The following is a 23,980-nucleotide window of genomic DNA, read 5'->3' as shown; positions in this document are numbered from 1 at the left end:
CTAAGAGTTCAGCTGGTGGGTAGATGCCTGCCTAGCTATAGGTTCAGTTGTAGATGCTTTCAGAAGAGTTGGTTGTGGGCCGTTACTGACAGTGACTCTCCAGGTATGAAGTTGTCAGTGTAACGGCAGCATCTTTGACTGGCATCTGAAGGTGACTGGAGGCACAGGGTGTGGGGTTCTCCATGATCGTACTGGTTTGCCCCTAAGCTTCCTGAGCCCTTGTCAACCAGCTCCCCAAGCCAGCCCAGTTCCCCCCCCCCCGCCCCAGTTCTGCCCTCAGTCCTCTCCCGATTGGCTCATCACTTGCTCAGACTCCCCTACCTTCTCACTCACCTGAGCAGCCGGTATCGGCAGCTGTGAACGTGAGGTTGGCTGTTACTGCTCAGTGTTGGTACTTCATCTGTGGAGCGGAGGGGTTAACCACGCACGCCTTTTGTGAGGATCGAGTGAGAGCATCCACCCACAGGAGTGCCAGTGAGCAAGTGGCTCACTGTGCTGCCATGCTCTGGGGGTGGTTAGTGTGGGGCCCACTTCTGGGACAAACCAAGAAGCCTGTCTGTGTCCTGCTCGGGTCCCCTTCCTCTACCCTCTCCTGCAGCCAATGGCGTTAATGCATCCCAGCTTGCTTCTTCCTGTGGATCCTTGCTTCGACTTTAGCGTCTTTTCTTCTTCCTTAGCCTGACCACACTTGCAGGTGGATTCCAAACCCCGAACCCTGAACATTTCATGAGGTAAATGCAACCGAGGAAAAGGAAATGAATAGCTTGTTCCTCCTGAGTGGAAACATATTGGGAAACACCCATTCTCCCACAGTCTCTCATCTGTTATTGTTGGGCTTGCATCTAGAGGTGAGAGCAATGCTGGCAGCGCACACAGCTTGGGGACTATCCCCTTGCTGCAAGGAGGGGGCAGCTTATTTGTCCCAGCCGCCTGGTTAGCTTAGCCCCGAAATAACCACACAGAAACTGTATTAATTAAATCACTGCTTGGCCCATTAGCTCTAGTTTCTTATTGGCTATTTCTTATATTTTAATTTAACCCATTTCTATTAATCTGTATATTGCCACGTGGCAGTGGCTTACCTGGTAAAATTCAGCACATCTATCTCTGGTGGTGGATCCATGGCATCCCTCCCCGCTCTGCTTTCTTCCTCCCAGAATTCAGTTCTGTCTTCTCCACCTACCTAAGTTCTGCCTTATCAGGCCAAGGCAGTTTCTTTCTTCATTAACCAATACAAGCAACACATAGACAGAAGGACCTCCTACACCATCCCCTAGTCCTTGCCCCTGCTGATCCCTAATCTTGCTGATGCCATGTTTCTGTTCAGTGCCTTCTTCCCTTGGGGCATGGGTGCCCATGCTGTGTTGCCTGGGAGCACAGTCCCTGTTGCAGAGACTGTCATGGAGTCACACGTCATCAGAGAAGGTCGCCTGCTGCAGAGCTCAGGTTCAGAGAGAGGATGAGCATAGGGCTCATAAAGATGGCGTGGGGTCCAGGCAGAACACAGTGTGCAGGATGTGTGGCTGGTGACCTGTGTGGGGACAGCCCATGGAGAGGAGCCCGCAGGTGTATGTATCACGGCATCTGGTGTCTCGGGGTTATTGGGTGCCTGTATGAGAGTACCGCCCTCTGTGCGGAAGCCATCTCGACTGCAGCTTCCTTTTCCCCTTCAGCCGGTGGCCTCTGCTCACTCAGCAGGCACGGGTCATCCCGAGCTGTGTCAGGTGCCGGCAGCAGCGCTATCGGCTTCAAGTGTCCTTCCTCCTGGAAGATGCTTCCTTTTAACCTGACCAAACTTCCTCTTGTGAAAATTGTTATTCTTTCCACCATCTTGGCAGTGGGAGATTTAGCCTGAGCCTGTAACTGAGTCCCGAGGCTTTCTCAGAGGCTGCAGCCATCAGCTTATAGCAGGATTAAGTGATGATGGTGTGTTTGTGTCCACTGGGGGTGTGCACGTCCTCAGGGAAGAACTGTCCTGCTTGGTCAGAGTTCTTTGGGTCTTTGCAAGATGAACATGTATGTTAAAACTGTGTTAGCCTCAACCCTGACATATGTGTATGTGTGTGAAAAATATATTTTACACACATATGCGCGCACACACACACACACACACACACACGCTAAGAATCCTGCAACCCTCTGCAAGTGAATTAGGAAGCATGTCGAGACAGAGCAGATGTCTGAAGGGGAAAAGCCACAGATATTATTGCTTTCAGGGCAGATGACATATCTTCCTGTGACTAAACATTAAGAAGCCATTTCTTTTTGAAGCTGACTCCCTGAACAAATAATTTGAAATGCAGCTTGATGTTGGAGATTTTTAATTTAAAATGACGGTCACTGGCCCACTAGACTGGTAAATTATGTAAATAAAAGCATTGTTTATAGTCTACTACTGCTTCAGTCAGAACAAATATAGAATCTAAAACTCCTAACCAACGTTGTTGGAATGTTAAGCAAAAGTGCACCTCCATCGCAGATGGGCTAGAAGCAGCTTCTCCAGGGGAAGAATTTAAAATTGTTCTTTTCTAAGGAGGCTGAGTTGTGGTGGAGCTGATGCGGGGCAAGGTCAGGTGTGAGATCCACACTCTCCAGCTGGAGCTCCCCAGGCTCTAGAAGATGCCCCTTGTCCAGTTTTTCATTTACACAGTAATTAGTGCTATTTTATAGTGTTATCACAGGTGTAATTAAGACCCCTAATTAAATGACCTTGAAATAGAGAGAAGGTCACAGACCCTTCAAATCTGGACTAGAGTTCAGGGTTGGTTCGGGTCAGTGGGATTTGCAGCTTGCAAAGTGCTGGGCACACATGGCTTTGGGAATGGAGGGGACCACATGGCAGAGACTGGAGAAACTTGGAAGATATCGATGGAGAGACTTTGGAGACAGCGGAGCCCAGGTTAACACATCCCCACATTGAATAAATCACCTTTATCTGCCTTTCACTATTAATTATCTCTTTGATTGGCATATAGGGGGAGGTTGGCTGAACCTAGCTAATTGGAACTGTTTGGGCCCAGCCTCTGACCCTAAATTAAACCCCAGTTAGAATAGGAATTTACAGGGGGTCTTTAACTGGTAGCCAGCAAGCATATGGGACCTGAGTCCTCCTGCAGAGGGCTGCCCTTTTCTAAGAGAAGGCCCGTGCTCTCTGGTCGTGCAGTTGGCTGCATGCCTGGGGCATCCTCTCAGAGCTGAGCATTAACACTCTTGGTGACAAGCTGTCATGTGACCTTACTTCCTCTCGGGTCACTGGTCTCTGGTTCTGTGCACTGCTGCTTCCCAGACTGAGGGATTTCTCTTCTTGTCACAGATGGGCACTGAAGAGGCTTGTGTTCCACAGAGATGGCAGCAAACATTCCCACCTGGGCCACTGCGACCCGACTGTGTGACTCCACCAAGGGTCTGCTCTGGCTCCCCCACCACCCTGTGACTGTTAAGTCTGCTATCCATCTCTTTACTTGGAATGCTTTTCACCCAAGCTCACTGCTTGGACATTGGCTCTCGGTTCCCAGCCACCAAGCTGTGAGTGTCTAGGTCCTGTAGGGAGGCAATGGTAGATGCCCCTCAAACAGCTGTTTGAAGCCAGGTTCAAGACTTCCCACACCCTCTGCTCTTCTAGGTGCCCATCCTGTCTTTCCAGCCGTGGCCGCAATCGCTGGGACCAAAGGCAAGGCTTCCCTTGTGCCTTGGTCCTTGGAAAATGATTGTTTTATGCAACCATGTTTGCAGTAGTTACATTTCCCTAAAATTCCACAACAGTGACATTTTTATAAAGAAATCCTGAAAAATATGTGAACAGAAGCAGATATTGCAGACTATCAGTCCCATGCTACCTCATGGGTCAAAGCAGTCACTACCTTGTTTAAATTCAAGGGACGGGGACTGGCCCAGATGACAGTGCATATGGCTGCCATAGAGACACAGATGGAGGGGGCCCTGGGAAGGCAGGGAAGTCCCTGGTGGGTGGAGTTGGTTAATGGCTCCAGGCATTCACCTTACGCGTCTTCTCATTGCTGACACAGCACCCGACGGAAGCAACTTAATGGTGGAATGATTAATTTTAGAAACTTTTATTATGAAGGTTTTCTTTATGTATGGTAATTGCATGTATGTAACGTATCTTGATCATGTCCACCCCAGCCCCCCCTCCTACTCCTGGATCTCCCCAAACCCTTCTATTACCTTATATCCTCTTCTTGTTTTGTATAAAACATGAGTTCGGTTAGTGTTGCCTGCCTGGCCCCTTCTAGGGCGGTGAGCTCTGTGTGCTTTTGACCAGGTTTACAGTACCAGGCAAGAATTTCCTCAAGTGACGTTGGCCTCACATCTGACCAGAGGTGCTTGGGCAGCCTGGCCCCTGCTCTCTACATCTTTAGTTTGAATTGTTAGAATTCATGTGTAAGTGAGATCCGTGGGTTTTTTTTCTTTATTGAATATGGCATCTTTCTCTTTAGCACATGTTGGCCTTCAGCTCAATCCCCCTGCTTTAGCATGCCCCATCTGGGGTTTGTAAGTGTGCCACCACGTCCAGCCTCCTGCAGTTGTGTTTCATGTCATTCAGAGTCACAGATTCTGCCCTGTCCTTTGCTGACTGCATTCTGCCACACGCCTCGGCCACACTCTGGGCTCGTGTTCTCTGAAGGGCCCAGGCTGTTGCCATGCCTCAGGGTCACAGAGCTCCGTGAGGAGTGGTGACCACACTCACTGTTGCAAATGCTAAGGTTGACTTTCTGTGTGTGAGCCTGGGAAGTCTGTGTCTCTTGTGCTCTTAGCATGTGCGTGTGGCCCGACTGGAGAAGGCTTCAGTCTGTTTCAGCATCACAAACAGCCGCTCTCGCCGTGACGTCGTCTGCTAGTTTCACAGACATTTCCTTTCTCTGTGTTATCACAGACAGACAAGCCCCTGGCAGCCACGTGCTGTAGCCCTGTTGCTGTTTGCCCGGCAGTGTCTGTGACACAGACAAAATGGTGTGTATTTACAACAGAGGCAATATGCGTGCCCCGTCCCACAGAACTGATCCAGCAGGATAGTTAAAAAGAGTAGTTTTTAGATTTATTTTTAATATTTTATAAAATGTGTGTTTGTGTGTAGGGGTGTGTGTGTGTAGGTATGTAGGGGTGTGTGTGTGTGTGTGTGTGTAGGTGTGTGCAGATGCCTGTAGAGGCCACTGGGTCCCCTGAAGTTGGAATTAAAAGCTGTTGTGAGCTGCCTAGTGTAGGTGCTAGGAACTGAACTTGTAATCTCTGCAAGAACAGTACGTGCTCTTAACCACTGAGCCATCTCTCCAGCAGCCAAATATGATTGCTGTTAACCAAAGCAGAGCTATAGCCTCTGGCCCCAGAGTGGCCTGTTTGAAGAATAAAGTTTTATTGGTACACAACCTGTCTGTTTCAGCGTCACTCAAAGCGCTCTCCCATTAATTTGACTGGGCTATGGTTGCTATAGAGACTGAGAAGCTGTGTATTGTCCTGCATTTATTGTTTGGCCTGCTGCTGGAGCACCTGCTCTACCTTGGATCCAAGGGGTGTTTAGAAGTGGAAGTACTTTTTGTTTTTCTTAAAATTACCTTTTGTAGCACTGGGGTGAAGTTTCCACTGCTGAGCTGTGTCTCCAGCCCCAGATTTCCAAGCTTAGTAAACACTGGCTAGCTCAAATGGTTCTGGTTTCATTGGACAACTTTCTCTGAAAAACTCATGAAATAATTATTCTGTTATAACTGATGATAATTTATAGCCACATTTGATGAGAGAACGTGCCTAGAGTAGACTGGGTGATTTGGTGTCCAATTTTTTAAAAATTAAAGGCCCATTACAATTCATTGCGCATTAATGTATTTATGCTGGGAAGACAGCTAACGAGGCAGAAATAAAAAACGGCAGCGTCACACACCAGCGCTCTGTGTGCACTGTGGACTGGTTACGTCATCTCGCCCGGCGTTACCTTGGCTAGATGTCTTTATAATAATTGTGAATTTTAATTAATTTTTATATTAAAATATCAATAAGGTTGAGCGATCGTCGTGAGATGCCTCGTGCTTCCTGTGTGTAATTGCTGAGTTCGGTGTACTAAAGTCATCGTTTATGTACTTAGTCTGCTTCTCCGTCCGAGTTTGAGCAGTTAGACATGGGGGTGTCGATCCACCCTGTTAGGGTAACCGTTTAAATGCTCGTCTCTCACGTGTGCTCACCCCCTCTTTTCCTTCCCTTACAGGCTTGTGGAGGAAAGCAAACTGGTCCCGCTCATTTTTGAAGTGATTCTGGTAAGAATGCAAGTCTCTTTTGGCATTTAAGTGAACATTTCAAGTTTTAAAGTTTTGGGGTGAACTGTATGATTGTGTCTCTAGCCCAGACGCTGTGCCCACAGAGTGTATGTCCTTGTCTTGATGACCTCATCAGACCTGTGCTCTCAGACCTGCACAGGACGTCACTCTCTGGAACTGAGAGTGGCTGGAGTCCCTGGCTCTGCCCTTTGAAAGTCATTTGCCTTTTTATTTCCCTCCCTCCCTCCCTCCTTCCCTCCCTCTCTCTCTCCCTTCCTCCCTCCCTCCCTTCTCCTTGATAGTCTCTGAGGCTTGGGAGCAGGGGTATGATAGACATGTTCCGTTTGTGACTGAGTGTGCCCAGGTTATGACCAGCTATGGACTTCTGCTTTAACCACCATCCATGGCACAAAGGGACTTCTCTATGAGGTCTGTACTAACCCATGGGTAGAGAGAAGAATCCATTTTTTTTCTCTAAACGGCCTGTTACGACTGTGTCCAGTTGGCAGAGTGGCAGGTGATGTAACTGCTCATTCTCTGTTATCTCCACATCCCAAGCTGAAACAGGAAATTTCTTCTGGTGGGTAATGGGGTGCACCATTAGGACCAGCAGCAGAGAACATTTAATTTATGTCATAGCACTCTTTAAACCTTGCTGTCCCAGCCTCTTTGTCACAGGGCATGAAGGAGACATCCACTCCTCAGTCCTGCACCCTGTACTGTAGTAGGAAAGTGGGCTGCTTATCGTCCCAGCCGCCCTGCTAGCGTATACCCGAAATAACCACACAGAAACTGTATTAATTAAATTACTGCCCGGCCCATTAGCTCTAGCCTCTTATTGGCTAATGCTTACATCTCGATTCAACCCATTTCTAATAATCTGTATGTCACCATGAGGTTGTGGCTCACCAGGAAAGATTCGGCATGTCTGACCTGGCAGCTTCATGGCGGCAATCTCTCCCATCCTTCCCAGCATCCAGTTCTGTCTTCTCTGCCCACCTAAGGGCTGCCCATTGAAAGGCCAAGGCAGTCTCTTTATTCAACCAATGAAAGCAGCACAGACAGAAGGAACTCCGGCACCACTGCGCCATTGCTAGCACACTGCTCCGAATCCACGAGGATCTTCTGTGTTTACTTTCTTGTTGGATAGCGTTTGTAATTTTTATATTTGTTGTGTGTGTGGCCACATGCCGCAGTGCGCGTGTGGAGGTAGGGGCACACTTCTAGGCATTGGTTTCATCCCTTCCATCAGGCTGGTTCTGGGGCGCAAACTGCGGTCACTGGGCTCAGCAGGAGGCACCGCCATCCACTGAGCCATCCTGCTGACCCAGGGTCTTATTTTATAGGTGTTGAGAGTGAAAGTGAGGCCAGCTGCTGTCTGAGGTCGGGCTGACGTCCTTGAAGCACGGTGTCCATTCCTACTCTCTCTGCCTTCAGCCAAGTAATCTGTGCCGTTCTCCTAAGCAGACATTTAGTCAGTGCCCAGTCTGTAGCTGTCACCCTGTGGACACAGCCTGTCCTCCGGGGATTTCACTCCTCCTCTGTCCCCATTCCACAAAACACACATTCTTACCTTGATGTTCCTGAACGGAGACCAACTTTCCAAACGCGTGGCCCTTCACCGTTGCTTTCAGCCAAGTGACCTGGGTGTCACGGCCGTGACCAATTTATTTCATTTTTATCTCCCTTTACATAAGTGCCCGAGAGCGATGTATTATAGAAGTCTCTATCCACACAAGCTGAAGAGAGCAGTAAAAAGTAAGAGTTCTGAGCTGAACTGTGATATTTTTCTCTCTGAGTGTCTGATAAAATAGCCGTGCAGGTTAGGACTGACTGATCCCTGGAGTCAAGGAGACAGCATATATACCTCAGTGTGGACTGACATCTGAGTCCGAGGACCTCTGTGAAATATGGCATGTGTGTGGTGTGTGGGGGGAGGCAGCCTCTGTCAGTGGTCGGATCCAAATGAGTTCCAGTGAAAAGATGGGGAGGGACCATATGCAAGTGACGTTACCTGTCCACAAGACAGCAGCCGGGGCCCTTGATTCATAGTGTGGCAGCCATGGTGACCTCTGGGTGACCTCTCCCACAGCTGTTGTGATTAACATAGTTAAAACCGGCTTAAGGGATTTGCACCTTGTAACTTTGTTTCTCTTTCCCAGAGTTCCTTGTACCCACAATGCCCACAAAGCAGGGTTTCTTAATGACCTTCCCTAAGCACTTCCTGGAGGGGTTTTCATGAGCAAGGGTTCCCTGGCAGTCTGGAGCCAAGGGATAGTCACACCAAACAACAAACCTCACACAAGAGGTTTCATGGGGAGAAGCACAGAATGGTGACCGCCTATGGGTGGGAACAGAGAGGTGGGGTCCTGGGAAGAAGGGCAGGCTTTTATAGTCTTAGGAACATGGGCGGTGAGCTAGTAGAAACGTACCGCATGGCTGGAAGTATTGCTGGGCCATGAACCCCAAGTCACGGAATGGGGACCAGCCAGGGGCAGGGTGCTCTCCACAGGCCTGTAGGCCAGGGGCAGGGTGATCTCCATGGGCCTGTAGGCCAGGGGCAGGGTGCTCTCCACAGGCCTGTAGGCCAGGGGCAGGGTGATCTCCATGGGCCTGTAGGCCAGGGGCAGGGTGATCTCCACGGGCCTGTAGGCCAGGGGCAGGGTGATCTCCATGGGCTGTTACCCTACACCCCCCTCCTCTCTGGTGGGCAGGAGTTGCTGGCTGCTGCTCTGCTGCAGTGGCAGCTGGTGAAGGAAACAGGGTTTCGAATCTTTTGTTCTGTGTGGACTGGCCCTGGTGGACCTTCCTGGAGGAAAGCAGGAATGTCTGGATTTGTGTGGAAGAGCAGGGTCTTCAGCAGTAGAGGACTACAGTTCATAACAAATTAAAAGCAATTCTTACTTTGGGGGAAAATATCCAAGTTACCTCTGACTGAGAAGGTACACTCCTCCTTCTTCTGCAGGGCTGGTGTGTGAATTCTTGAAACAACCTGTCATTTAAGGGAGGATGTAAGGAGGGAGTAGGGAGGGAGGGATGAGTGGGGGAGGGAGGGAAATAAGGAGGGAGCATCTTCTATAAGTGCTCCACCAGGCAGGAACTGTTGAGGCTGGTCTGCGTCTTGGCAGAATCCTGGACCACTAGGGACATGGCTCTGGGCACGTCTGTGGGTGACGATCCTGCTTATGTTACCAGTATGGGAAGACTCATCTTAATTGTGGGCCCTGGACTAGACCCCGAGCAGGGATTCTCGACTGGATAAGATGGAGATAGCGAGCTGAGCACTGGCTTGCAGGCCTGGCTTGCTTCTCCCTTGGGTATCATGTGACCAGCGGCATCCTGGCCCAGCTGCTTTGCACTGTGGGCTGGAGTTGGCCTCTCCTTGAGATTTTTAAATCAAGGTGTTCACTGCACCAGCAGAAAGAGAAGCCAAACAGAGAGCAGGACTAAGCTTCCACCCCAGAGGAGGGGCTGGTACTCGGGTGGGGCGGGGGGTGGGGGTGGAGTGGGGGAGTCAAGAGGAAGAAGAGGGTCCTGGGTGGAGACCCAGAGACCAGCTGAGTGGTGGGTGCGGGCCGTGCTGAGATACAGGTGTGCCTGGACTGACAGCTACTGGGGCCACCAGACAGCCCTTTTTTCTGCGTTCGCTTCTTCCTGGTCTTGCAAAGACACCCCACAAGCTCACATGGCAGCCTTTGCTTGGGTAGACCGGTCTATGCGCAGGTCACTTGCCTTATTCTTGGAATAGCTTTAGGCCATTGCTGGAAAGCAGTATCCAGGGTCCCCTGTCACTGGAGGATGCAGACAGTGCTAGCTGTAGGTGTCCATTAGTGGGGCTGGTGGGGTCAGTCACGGGGACTGTGGGAAGGCAGCATGGTAGACAGCTGGTCTCAGGTCTGCCCGAAGGTCCCAGGAAAGAGCAACAGAGAAAGCAGGGTGCCTCGGTCTTCAGCTTCAGCTGCAGGGCCCCTGTGTACAGAATGCCACGCCACAGAAAAGGTGGGCCAGGGAGCTGCTTACCAAAGTTGGCCTCCTGCTGGTGGGTGCTCCTGCCCTGGCAGGGCCCACCCATGGACACCCCTCCACTCACTAGTGTACCCCCGAGTACATGTGTTGGTACCAGAGTAGGGCACTGGGTGACCTTGTATTTTCACTGCCTTAGTCCCCAATTCAGGGTCTTTCGTTGAGTCTGGAGCTGGGCCGGCAGCCACAAGACAGTCTCCCGCCATCTCTACCCCCACAGGTTTCAGGTATGTGTAGCTGCACTTCACTTCTTCTGTGGCTCTGAGGCTTTGAACTCGGGTCCTCATGCTTGGGCAGCCCTGCATGTTTACTGTCAGCACCAAGCAGCCATGCTGGGCGGTAGCGGAGGACCAGCCTGCGTTGCTGCATGAGGCTGCACTGGTTCCCATGGATCCTGCTTTCTGGGCCCACGTCTAAGGCCCCTGGATGTGACTGGTAAACAGGGCTTCCCAAAGGATGGAGCCAGCACCTGGCTGGCTTTTGTGCATAGAGTTGTTGGGAGAACAGGATGGAGGATGTTCTATTTCTACTTTCTCTTTGCAAAGCATTATAAGATGCATTAAAATGTGTTTTAAACGTGAATTTGGATGTAGCCGCCTTTGAACGTTGCTGTAACTCTAATCTCTCATTTTATTTCTGAGGTTTATGTTGTGGCTACTTCAATAAATCATTTTAATGCCAAGCGATATAGGCAAACTCTATTTTATTGGAAGAAAAATCTTTATTCATGGCAGATTTTCCAATATGTGCCAAAATACTGCTGTCGTGATATTTTATGCTCCTGTTTCAAAACAAACAGTTGCAAAGCAATTTCAGTGGCAAATGCGAACAATAAAACTGTGATTAGCAGTGTGCGAGCCCGGCGGCCATGCTATTCCAACGGTTCTCGGCGCCGCAGTGGTTGAGTGTAGTAAATCTCGAGTCAGTCCTGTCTTCAGGAAGGCATTTCTTTAGGACCCCTGGTACCTAAAGGCTTTCATCCCTAAGACGTTAAGGTCTCAGCCCCGCCATGTTTAAGGAATATTTTGAGTCCCGCACGCTCATCAGACTCTTACTCTGCATCTCGTGGCTCCAGTTGTCCCCATTCAAGTGAATTGCTTCTTGGGATTTAATAGGCTCCTTAGAACATTAGGGATCCAGATGTTTGTGTGATGCTCTCTTGACAGGAGTCCCCTATGCAGATGGGCAGAAATTTCCCAACATAGGAAGCAAGTTTGTGTGAACATTTCTAAAACCTTAGGAATATACCTTTGGAGAGGACCTTCAAGGGGATGTCAATAGTACCTGGGGACATAGCAGGCTCATCTCATTCTAAAACCCATGTCTGTGCAGCCCAGGGCTTCTGTAGCTTACAGAATGGGACTGTGCACAGCCCATTGCTATTGTCTACACGCAGGACTGCACCTATCACTAACGCTCTGTTTACTGACGTGTGAAAATGGGCTGGGAAGACGGCTCAGCAGGTAAAAGCATTGGCTGCGCCAGTCTGACTGTGTGAGCTTGGTCCTTGGAGCTGACATGAAAAATCCTTAGCCTGGAGTTCACACATAGCGTCAGAAACGAGAGAGACCCTGCCTCAAAACAGAGTGGATGGAGGAAACTGAGTGCCCACAGTTGACCTCGGACCTGGACAGGTGTGGTACGTGTGCCCACATCACACAAATCACGTGTATCACACACGCGCACACACACACACACACACACACACGCACGCACGCATGCACACACACACGCACACACGCACACACACATAAGCAGTAATAAATTTTAAAATAAAGTTTGGATGTGGATTTGTGCAGGTCCAGGCTCTGTGGTACGTGTGTCCATGCCACACACATCACACACAACAGTACTAAGTTTTAACTGAACTTTGGGTTTGTACAGGTCCGGGCTCCACAGACTATAAACGTGTGTTTGAGAAATGCTTTTCTATATCTAGGGTGCAATCTACAGATATTGGCGAGGGACTGGAAGCTGGTGATGCAGCAACTGAGCATATGGCTGAGTAGAGCTGCATTCGTGGAATAAATAGCCAAAGCAGCTAGTGTTAGGAAACCAATTTCTCCGTGATCCCCATTGCTTTTAGAGAAGACAGCCTGGAAAAGATAAAACCCTTAGATCACAGAGTTTAAAAGGCAGAGAATTTCATATGCCTTTTGCCATTTGCAGAGAACACACGAATGTGACATGTGGCTTCTTGTTCCATTGCCAAGATTTGGACTTGGAATGCCCTCAAAGTCTTTGTCCCCATTGGTGGAGCTGAGAGGTGGTAGAGACTTTAAAATGCAGGGCTTATTTGCAGGAAGTCAGATGGTGAAGGAGATGGTGACCTGTCCTCCTTCTCTCTCCTGCCCCATCCTCATTCCATCAGACGCACCACAGCCTGAAGACGGTGTAGCTAAGTAACCATGGTCTAAACCATGAGCCCCAATCGATGTTTCCTCCTGTTAAGTTGATGTGTCTCCATTTGGGCGTTTGCTAACAGCGGTGGAAAGCTAGCCAGCAGTCAGCCATCGTTCTTGTCCCAAGTCTTAGGCTTTGAGTTACACTGCAATGCTCACTTTTCAACCCTCTCTAAGAGCTGGAAATCAGGGGAGCAGCGGGCCAGTGATGTCATGAGCCCCTCCTGAGGACGCTCCAGCAGCGGGTCAGTGATGTCATGAGCCCCTCTGTCCTGAGGACGCTCCAGCAGCGGGTCAGTGATGTCATGAGCCCCTCTCTCCTGAGGACGCTCCAGCAGCGGGTCAGTGATGTCATGAGCCCCTCTGTCCTGAGGACGCTCCACAGGACTGTTAGTGCTGTCTGTGGTGTTTACTCTTTGAGGGGTTGGGAGAGGAAATCTAGGAAGTTGTTCTTCAGCATGGCGTTCTCACACCTGGGGCCAGCTGTGTCTACCAGCGAGCCTGGCCTGGCATGCATTACTGCCAGATTCTGTCCTAAATGGCCAGGGGTTGGCCATGGGCCAGGTTGGTTTCTGACATGTTAGATAAAGTGCTCGCTCTGCTGAGGCCCTGCTGAGCTATGCACCCTGTGGAACTGTGGGCGTCTGTGGACCTTTGGGACATGGAAGAAGATAACTGGCTTGGGCTGGTTCAGACTTTGGAAGGAAGCCTCATATAAAACCATTGGCTGCAAATCTCCAGATGCGATCATCAAATGTGGCTGCTTCCCAGAATTCCTCAGCACACCCAATACCAGAGAGCGTGGGAACCAGAGCACCTGCCTCTTAAGGGGTAGCAGTAGAAGCCACTTTGGTTAGTGAAAGCTGCCGTTCCTGGTGCTGCCTTCTGCACTTTCTGCCCTGTTTACCTGGCTGAGCAACAAAGGCAGGATTGATGCAATTACCAGTAACTACAGGAACCTCAGAGAGGCCAGAAATCTGGAGCCTTAAATCCGTGTAGACTTACGGGAAGGTGGGGATTCTTAAGTGGCTCCAGCCAGTGCAGTTGCATCTGGGATCTATTCGAGGCTCCAGAGTGGAGCCAGGGCATAGCACAAAGCCACTCAAGGCTAGCTAGAACAGGGAACTTCTGAATTTGGATTTTTGGTGACATAAATCACACTTGCACATAATTTAAAACAATAGAGAAAGTCTGGCAGGTCGTGAGGAGCTGCCTGATTTCTTCTTGTATGGCAATATTGGTTGAATGTGAGTGTGCATATATGTGTGCCTCTGTGTGTTCACTATTCTGTGATGTCATTGTGTCAGGAGGGGGCATTTTGTGTCTGTTGTTTCTCCACCAGTGTGGAAGGGTTTGTTTTCATGACCTTCCCCCAATGAAATCAAAACAGCTTTTTTTTCTCCTTAGTTAAGTTTATAATTATATTTTGTTTCTTTTTTTCTACTTCACTTTGTTATTAATGGAATTTTCTTAGTTTAAAAATACTTTCATTGATTGGCGTGTGTGCATGCATATATGCAGTAGTCAGAAGAGGGCGCTGCTGACCTCCTGTCTCTCCATTGTGCCTGGGTTGGGAACTGGTGTTTCCTTGACTTGGCTAGCCCGGTGACCCCCTGCTTCTGGCCCCTTGGAGCTTGGGTTGCAGGTTCTCATGTTTGTAGAACAAGTCCTTCTAGCTGCTAACCATCTCTTCAGCTCCTCTTACAGGTTTTCAGGTAATTCATGATAATGTGTAGAAATGTAAGAGGATTTTAGTATTCTGTAGTCTGCAGTTTTACCCAGGGGTCTTCACCATGCAGTTGGTGTAGGGAATGTGTTACAGCCGTGGAGCTGCAGAGATATCCTGACTTATTGGGAAACCAGGCTATAGGACGGCTCTGGAGGGGTAGAGCCGCAATAGGACGGCTCTGGAGGGGTAGAGTCACAACAGGACAGCTCTGGAGGGGTAGAGTCACAACAGGACAGCTCTGGAGGCTGCAGTCGCAATAGGACAACTCAGCCCTGGAGGAAAGGTGTCCTTGCTTATCGGGAAGCCAGGCTTTCCTGAAGCTGGGGTGTGATGGGGGATGATCTTCCTGCAGGATATAATAATCCTGCTCTTCTCGTGGAGAGCCACTACGACTGAGCTCTGCTCTGTAGAAGGAAACCATTTGTTCCCAGCTGCTCAGATCTGAAATAATCACACAAAAACTGTGTTATTTGTAATACTGTGTAGCCAATAGCCTAAACGTATTTCTGGCTAAATCTTATATCCTAAACTAAACCATCTCCATTAATCTGTGGATAGCCATGTGGCTGTGGTGTATTGGATAAAGTTCTGTCCCTGGCATCTGTTTGGTGTTGGGGGGAAGGGTACATGGCTTCTCGACTCTACCTTCTTTTCCCCAGCATTCAGTTTAGTTTTCCCTGCCTCCCTCTGTTCTGCCCTGCTATAAGCAGCTTCTTTATTAATCAATGGTAATCACAGCATACATAGGGGAATCCCACATCACCTCCTCTTTTCTGTCTAAAGGAAAAGGAAGGTTTTAACTTTAAAATAATAAGATTACATGTAACAAGACAGGTATCAAGCAAGAATTACAGTTACAATATTTATATCTACTTTATCTTTTATCATAACTAAGGAAAACTGTAACTATTTTTCAACTCCATTAAAGACTCCAAAAGGAAATAATATTACCTAAGTAAACAGAAAGTGCATTGTAAGCAACTTCCAAAACTCTAAAATTGACAGAGGCATCTCACTGCCTGGACAGTCATCCAAAGTTCTTCCGTATCATTGGGGCATCCATCTTCAGCCTACAGGCCCATAGTATTTGGCAGACTTTTCCATGAATCAGAAAATTTCAAAGACAGTTCTGCCTATATTGGCAGTTTGTCAGTCACTTTCTTCTGTGTCCTGAGAATGTCTGGCAGACTCTTTCATGAAGCAGTAACCCTGAAGGACTGTTTCACCTTCTTTAGACAACTTTAGCAGTCATATTTCTGTAGGTCCCGCATGTCCAGTTCACATAGCATACCATCAAGCAGTCCAGGCAAGAGCAGTTTCTTGCCCAAATGGCTAACAAACTTCATGAGGAGCCTCTTGGATGCCCATCTTCCTCTTGAAGTAATTGGTCCTGCCAGGAGCAGATGTATCTTGTCATGAAAATTCCTAAGTTCTTAAAACATTTAAATGCCATATTTTGAAGGTCTCTGAAAGATTCAAAGAATACCTATCTAACTGAAATATATCTCTATATATCTAGAAAACCTAACTAACATGACTACAAGCTTGACTATTATATGATTTTCTATTAACCTATATTTCTTAATTATACAGTACATTTTAAATGAGCTGTACAAACACAATACCTTAATCAAGAGCAGATATATACATATAACAAAATTGACCTTAAGTTTGTATCAGTAGAGCAAGATCCACACCAATGTAAATCTCTATAGCATATCCCCCTTTAAATGTAAACAAACATTTATAAACCATATTTGGGGATTTGGGCATAGTTCTCTCCAAACTGCTTTCTGCTTTTTATTGGGCGAAGTAATTTTGGGGGGTATTCATGGCAACCTTTTGGGGGATCTTGGCCCATAAAACCACATTAGTCTGGAATTAATCCACAGGTTCTCATCCTCTGTGGAAACAAAAAGCAGAACCTCCTTTTCAAAGCAACATATCCTTAGACCCAAATTTTTAAATAAAGGTACTTTTAAAACATATATGTTGGTTCAGCTTAGCAGTCCATACAATGAAATGTCTCTCTGTACTTAGCTTCTTCACAGTCAAATAATTTAAAGAAAACACAATAGAATGCATAATCCAGACTGTGTATATTACATCTTTATGTGACTTAATTTTCTTTACTCCTTTTAATATATGACTGTCTGTACTGTCTCTTTAAAGATTTTTTTTAACAATTTCCTTCTTTTTATAACTTTCTATACTCTTTTTTTCTCTCTCAAGCCTACATACATTTTCCAACACTGTGACCCATTTACGTCTGTTTTTTAAAATCTGAATCTGTCTTTATTGCATATCTGTGATCCTTTTCTGACCAGGACTGCTTCTTAAAATGCAAAGTGGCATTGCTAGGACTAAGGCTGCTCCGCCCAGTGAGAGCCATTCTCTCCACCACAGATCCAGGGTCGGGTCACAGCAGGTCTGTGTTGACGTTGAGCAGGTTGTAGCACTCTGTTCACAGACCCCATTTAAATGTTCCATAGCCAGACCTCCCAAAAGAGTCAGAGCCATTCGTGCTGGCGAACCAGGATGCTGCCCTTTTGAAACCACACTGTAGTCTTCTGCCTCCTCCTCTGCCTCCTCTTCCCTCTTCCTCCTCCTCCTTTTTCCTCTTCTTCTTTTTCCTCCTCCTCCATCAGGAAAACCTCCTTTAAAGGAGCTGCAGCATGCTGTAAGCAGAGCCTATCCGATAAAAAAAAATAATAAAGGCGGCTAAATTTTGTTTTTTAATGTCTAGAATTCCTTTCCAAGCTCTTGCAGGCTTTATGTGGATTTAGCTAGCATACATTGGAGCACCACTTTGTTCCCTTAGAACATCCTAGCAGAGCTATCCACTTCTCCTGCCCAAGATGTTACTTCTTTTGCTTACAAGCTGCTAAAGGGGAAGCCCCTGTAGAATTCTCCTCCTCCTCCAGTGAAAAGTTGTTACTTTCCTGCTCCTCCTTGCCCAGCCCCCCTTAAGAAGCATTCCTGCAAGGTTCTTCTGTTCTGCTCCACCTTGCTCGGCCCTCTGAGGGAGCATCTCAGCAAGGTTTTTCAACTCAGTCCCCAAAGAGACTTCCCAGCCAGGTTCTTCTATTCTGTGCTCATGAATGAAGATTGCCACTCAAGACTATTGAGAAAGAGATTTATTTGGGAAGGAGGATTCCAGAAGAGTGGCTGCCTCTGCCAGCAAGGGGTAGGCAGGAGCCTCTAACTGAACAGGCAGAGAGGCTTATATAGGACTTTTTAGGGGAAGAATTTTCCCAGGGAGAAGAGGAATTGGTTAGTTTTCCATGATCGGGATTGGTAAATTTAGTTGGTCAGGGGCAGAAATGGCTCTGATTTCATGGCCAAACTGTTTCTTTCAGTCGTCCTTTGTAACCTTTTGACTCTGATCTCAGGACCAGGGCTTATTCCTTTCACTGGCTCCGATTCTAGGGACAAGGTGTGTTTCTTTGTCACTGGCTTCAGAGTCGGGGCATGTTGCTTTGGTCCTGGGTTCAGGGATAAAGATGCTTCTCCCCCTGGCTCGGGTCTCAGATCCAGGGTGTGTTTTCTTCACTGGCTCTGGGTTCAGAGGTTCAGAGTTAGGGTGCTCAGCGATTGGTTGATTTCCTGCTCCAGCTGTTCCTTTTACTCTGTATTTAGGTGTCTTCCTGTGCAGTTTTTGAAGCTTTTCTTGCTAGTTTAGGCCCCCAGTGACTGTGCTGTAGTGAACATGGCCTCCTTGTTCTCCTAGCAGAAAAGCTTGTAGTGTTTCATAGTTCAGTACAACATTAGCCCCAGACTCGGCATACATGGACTTAATGATACTGAGTTACTCGTTTTTTTAAGTTGAAAGTTTCTGTCGTGAAAGGATGTTGAACTTTGTTGAATGTCTTTCCTGTACCTATTGAGAAGCGTCATGGTTTTTGCTCTTTATTCTGTTACTACAGTTGTTGCCTTTGTGCGGCCTCTCTGGAGGTCGCCACCCTTGCATTCCAGGACCCCGGTGCCTCATCTTCCGCTCGGCGGTCTGTCGCGTTTACTAGTACTTGTTGAGGATGTTATTTACCTGCTTGCTCTTCAGGATTATTGGTCCATAATTTCTCTTTCTAGTTCCTGGTCTGGCTCTGGTAGGATGATCAGCGCTGGCCTCCTTGGGTGAGTTAGAAATGCCCTATGACATTCACACATTGGAGGAGTACTAATGTTTGGTAGAATTCACTGGTGGTATTCAGGTCCTGTGTGGTTTTGTTTGTTTGTTTTTGTTTTGTTTTGTTTTTGCTGCTGGGAAATTTCTTAGTTTTCCTTCCTCATTATTGCCATGCTTAGAGTCCTTACTTCCCTATGATTTACTCTTGGTAGGGATTAAGTTTCTGGGAATTTATCTGCTTTTTGTAGATTACTGAATTCTTTGCATAGAACCATCCGATAGTTCTTAACTATATTTTGGATTTCTTTTCTCTCTCTTTCTTTCTTGTTTGTTTATTTATTTATTTGATATGGGGGTCTCTTTATGGTCCTGGTTGGCCTAGAACTAAGCTGGCCTTGACCTCACAGAGAACTGTCTGCCTCTGCCTCCTGAGTGCTGGGATTAAAAACGTGTGCCACCATATTCATGGATATTTTGTATGTCTGTGATATCAAATACCACATTTATCAGTTATCACATATTTAATTTTATTAATCATCTTATGTGAGTTCTCCCACTAAAAACTATAGCTAAATGTGTTTGTTTTGAAGTGACTGGGGCTGATTTGGGCCCTGCATGGTGGACCACTTGGCCCGTCCAGCCAGGACCTGTCAGTGTCCCATCGGAGGCCAGCATTGGCCTTGTTTGTCTGCCTCTTACCTTTCCAGTCCCTCCTGGGGTTTCTGCTCCGGTGTTGCTGCTCTTCGTGTCCTCGAGCTCTGTTGTCACGATGTTCCTTGGGATGTAGAGATGGGTTGATTTGATTTTTTTAAATCTTAACATAGTTATTTATAGCTACAGAAAATTACACAGATGTTGCCAGCTTGGATATCTGGTACTTTTTTTGTCCTTTTTGTGTGTCATGAGTGCTCAGTGTGCCTTTTGTGCTTAATAACCTGGTACATTTGGCTATAGTTCTGTTTCTGTCAGTTGTACACGTGTTTACCTCATGTGTGCTGCACCCCCAAATTATCATACATCCCAATGTTTTGTTCTCTGTAAAAAATAAATTCTCTCCAATACTGAAATGCATGGCTGGAGTGTGACTCCGTGGCAAATTGTTTACCTAGAAGGTACAAACCCAGGAAATGAAATGAAATGAAATCTTCAAGTCACATAAAAATAAATGTACTTTGAAGCCTGATCGGTGGTGGTGCACGCCTTTAATCCCAGCACTCGGGAGGCAGAGGCAGGCGGATCTCTGTGAGTTGGAGGTCAACCTGGTCTACAGAGCGAGTTCCAGGACAGCCAGGGCTACACACACACACACACACACACACACACACACACACACAGAGAGAGAGAGAGAGAGAGAGAGAGAGAGAGAGAGAGACAGAGACAGAGAGAGAGAGATGTACTTTGCACCATCTCCTGTCTACCTGACAGCTTTCCCGCGTGTTTCTATTTTTGGTGGCTTCAGTCACACACGTCCCGAAGTGCGACTCCTGAGAGCCCTCCTTTGCTCACCATCTGACCCCTCCCTAGCTCGTCTCTCCTCACTTTGTGGCCCAGGTTGTCCTGCTTAGTTTCTGGCCACCTCACCAACCCTCACCGTGCCCCCTGCTGCCAACACCTCCTCTTGCCCCACCCCCAGTGCTAGAAACCTGATATATGGTCTTTCCATAATGTGTGTGTAGTGGGAGAAGTTCCCAGGCAAGTACTCTCCTGCTGAGCTGTCTCCAGCAGAACATTCACTTTTTATTTTGAGACGGGATCTGGTTAAAGTCCCCTGCATTTTTTTATTTTTATAGACCAGCCAGCTTTGCCGTGTTAACTTGAGGGCTGTCTTCCTCTACCTTCTGAGTGCTGGTATTGAGACACACAGAGACTCCCTGTCTGCTCCTCTTCTTTGAAGGGGATCTTCAGACTCCACTGCCTTGTTCAACTCTTTTTCTTCTACCAGAGCAAACCCACTGTTCCAGTGTCCCAGGGCTGGCAGGTGCTGAGGGCAAGCCTGGTCTCATGGTGGCCCTTGTTCTTGTCTAAATAATGTTCTCCTCTCCTTCCCTCTTTCCTTCTTCCCCTTCTGTTTTTCTCCTATCCATATTCATGCTCTTTTAGAGATTACAGTCCTGGGATTCTGGTAGGAATTGTATTGAATCTTTAGTCACTTGGGATTATGTGGACATTTGACTATGTCAGGTTTTCTAACTAATGAACATGGACTATCTCTTTGTATCTTCTCTGATTTTTCTTGTTTCTCGTGTGCTCACTCATGCATGTGCATGTGTGCACATGTGTGTACACATGTGTACATGTTCACAGGTATGTGTGTGTAGAGGACATGGTTAATTTCAGGAACTATACATCTACCTTAGTGTTTGCAGCACGGTTCTCTGAGTTGAACCCAGATCTTGCTGATCCAGGCCTGTCTAGCTCAGCAGCTTGTCCCCAAGCCTCAGCCACTGAATGTCTTTCTGTCCCTGGTTTGAAACTGTGATGTGTAAGTCTTTACTTCCTCAGGTTTCTTTCTATTTATGTTGCTTTTTGATATTACTGAGAAGTGTGGGATTGTGTTCTTAGCTCTCCTCTGTCTTAGTTTAGTTTTTATTGCTGTGAATAAACACGTACCGAAAGGCAACTTGGGGAGGAAAGCGTTTTTTTTGTTTGTTTGTTTGTTTGTTTGTTTTCATATTAAAGCTCTCAGGTTACACTCCATCACTGAAGGAGGTCATGGCAGGAGCTCAGGGCAGGAGCCTGCAGGCAGGAGCTGAAGCAAAAGCCTTGGAGGAATACTGCTTACTATTGGCTTGTTCCTCCTGGCTTCTCTGCCGGCTTTCTTATACAGCCCAGGACTAGTAGCCCCACCCACAGTGGGCGGAGCCCTCCCACGGCCCTCCCACACAAATCACTAATTATGAATACCCCCACAGACTTGTCTACAGGCCAGTCTATGCAGGCATTCCCCAGAGATGTCTACGTTTGTGCAACACATGGCATTTGAGTGACCGTTTGTGATGCGATGCATGGCATAAACCATGTGCACTTGGACACTGTGCTTTCTTGCTCCTCATAGGATTAGAATCTAGAAGTTGTGTCTTCACAAGTCCCTCATTGTGAAGCTTTTCAGAAGAACCATGCTGGACAAAGAAGCTTTAAATCTCCTGCGTGCTAGGAGATGCTCGTGCTCGCTGTGGAGCAGAGGAGAGTTGCGCTTCTGTCCCTCTGCAGCTGCCTCTGTTTGTACGCCATTGACATGGTGGCTGCTGGCCGTCCACCTTGCTGTCCCTGGGGACGCGTGTCTATATGGCTGTGCTGCAGCACCCTGCTGGGTGTGAGCACAAAACATGTGACTGACATCTACCAGCGAGCAGCAAGGCTAAGGGCTGAGGATTTGAGGTCCAAGGAAACACAGGACACCAGCATAGGTGGGGCGGAAGGAGCTGCTTGGCTGAAGGTGTCTCTCCAGCAGGTTTGTCATGCCTGCAAGCTGAGCTTGTAACTGTGGAGCAATGCTCTTCTTACAGATAAAAATATAAAACAAGATACCCCCTCCCCAACTGCATAACAGTGAGATCCTGGGCATCCATCCGTTCTTATTAATCTCGCAGGGCTCACATGGGCATATAAATGGGCCTTATTTGTGCTTGCAAATCAAATCACCATGAAAGGTTATTTCAAGAGGCAGAAGCAAAATCATAGTAAAATAATTTAGTGGAAACGGGAGCTGAGAGTGCGCTTAATGGAACATGATGGGGTTTAATTTTCTTACTGTTTCCATCATTAGGGCTCCATTATCTTCCCCGAGACCTCATTTAGGCGTCCTGTCGCTGCACATCTCTGAGGTGCTTCTGGGCGCACAGGAGGCTGGGGCGCCATTAGGACAGAAGTCACTAATGCGGTTCTGTGCCTTTCATTTCTGCGCTTTGATGGCTGTGCCTTGCGCCTGAGTTTCCCGCCTGCTCATTCTCACCTCATCTCCTAGAGACTGCATGTGTCTTCATCCAGGAGCTTTCAGAGGAGGACGTGCAGCTCAGGAGCCAGTCTCACTGTCGAGCGGGGCTCCCCGCGCTCCGCAGTGCTCTGGAGTCCAGTCTTCAGCACAGCACAGCACAGCACAGCACAGCACAGCACAGCAGACTTAGACTTGCCCGTAAGACCGCGTGCAACCGTAGCCGTCCTTCCCGTTTCACAGAACTTGATAGAGCAGAATAGTTAAGAACGGAAACCTTTGAGTAAAATTCCAGAAAAATCTGGGCCCTTTCGTGGCTTTCTGTAGTTGGGGAGAGGTCTCTCACTGTTCAAGCAGAGGGAAGAACCTGGTGTGTATGAGTTTCTTCGTATGTCACCGTCCAGAGCCCAGTGGGACCATGCAGGCAGAAGAAGGTGCAAGAATACATGACTGCTTTCTAATATGGCAACAGTGTGTTTCTCATTGGTCTTGAACTCCATCGATCCTCTAGGCACTGGTGCGTGTGCGTGCGTGTGTGCATGTGTGTGTGTGTGTGTGTGCGCGCGCGCGCGATGCACCTGTGTTCATGCAAAGACCAGAAGTTGACACTGGGTAGGTGTTATTGCTTCCTCCCCCATCTCTTGAGACAGAGTCTCTCACTGAACCTGAGGACTGCTTCTGGCCCACTGCCTGGCTAACCAGCTCCCAAGATCTGCCTGCATTCGCGCCGTCCCCTCCAGGAGTTATAGGTACGCGTGCCTTTCCCAGCTTTTCGGTAGGCTCCAAGGCTTGAATCTAGGGCCCTTTGCTTTCGCGGCAAGTGTTTTCACCTCCTGATCCGTCTCCCAAGCTCTAGGCATTTCCTTTTACTCTGAGTCAAATCCTGAGCCCAGTGTGGGGGATCTGAGGTAGCTGGCTCGGTGAGCTTGAGGGTCTCTCTGCTGCAAATACCTGTGTGCTCCCGACGGCAGAGCCACAGCCGGTGCAGTTCCCACAATCTCTTTCATTCCTGTGTCTGCTGTCTGCCTGTGCAGAACTACCGCCTGCTCCCGTCTGAGAGCGTCCAGCTCACACAGGCCTCACCTCGCCTAATCTGCAGCACTCTGTACCCCATTGCCCTGCAGGAATGGGAAGGCCTTAAGGAAGTCTGCCGGGACCCAAGAGCAGGGTGGAGTGGTGCGTCTCTTGATCAGTCACGGCTGCTGTCTTGACCTTTGCTAGTCTAGGTCAGTCATGGTGGCTGATTTTTCAGTAGAGGTTGGGGACCATCCCAGCTGACATGCGACCCGAGCTGTAGAAGATAGCTGGCAGGGTGATGGCAGAGACTGTGATCTGTCTGCATTCAGGTGCAGGTTTGGGCTCTCGTGTGGAGTCTGGAGAAGGCACGGTGTCCGTGCGCACAGAGGGGAGAGCAGGCTCAGTTTTCCCTAAAGTGGGAGAAGACAGGTGGCGCAGGATGATGAGCGGGGTGCAGAGATGCTGGCAGTCAGAGAGCAGCGTCAAATC

The 23,980-nt window shown here is 48.1% G+C and overlaps 1 protein-coding gene across 1 annotated transcript in view; it reads left to right on the top strand.

Annotated features, from left to right (window-relative positions):
- Positions 1-23,980, top strand: part of Ulk4 (unc-51 like kinase 4) — a 275,070-nt gene that overhangs the window by 118,092 nt on the left and 132,998 nt on the right. Inside the window, exon 30 of the mRNA XM_038324151.1 lies at positions 6,215-6,263. Within this exon, the coding sequence (XP_038180079.1) occupies positions 6,215-6,263 (49 nt within the window). The remainder of the gene's footprint in view (positions 1-6,214; positions 6,264-23,980) is intronic.

Source organism: Arvicola amphibius, chromosome 3, assembly GCF_903992535.2.
Source record: "Arvicola amphibius chromosome 3, mArvAmp1.2, whole genome shotgun sequence".
In the NCBI taxonomy this organism is placed as follows: Eukaryota; Metazoa; Chordata; class Mammalia; order Rodentia; family Cricetidae; genus Arvicola; species Arvicola amphibius.
Note: the sequence above shows the minus strand (reverse complement) of the source record. Positions and strands in the feature narration are given on the sequence as shown.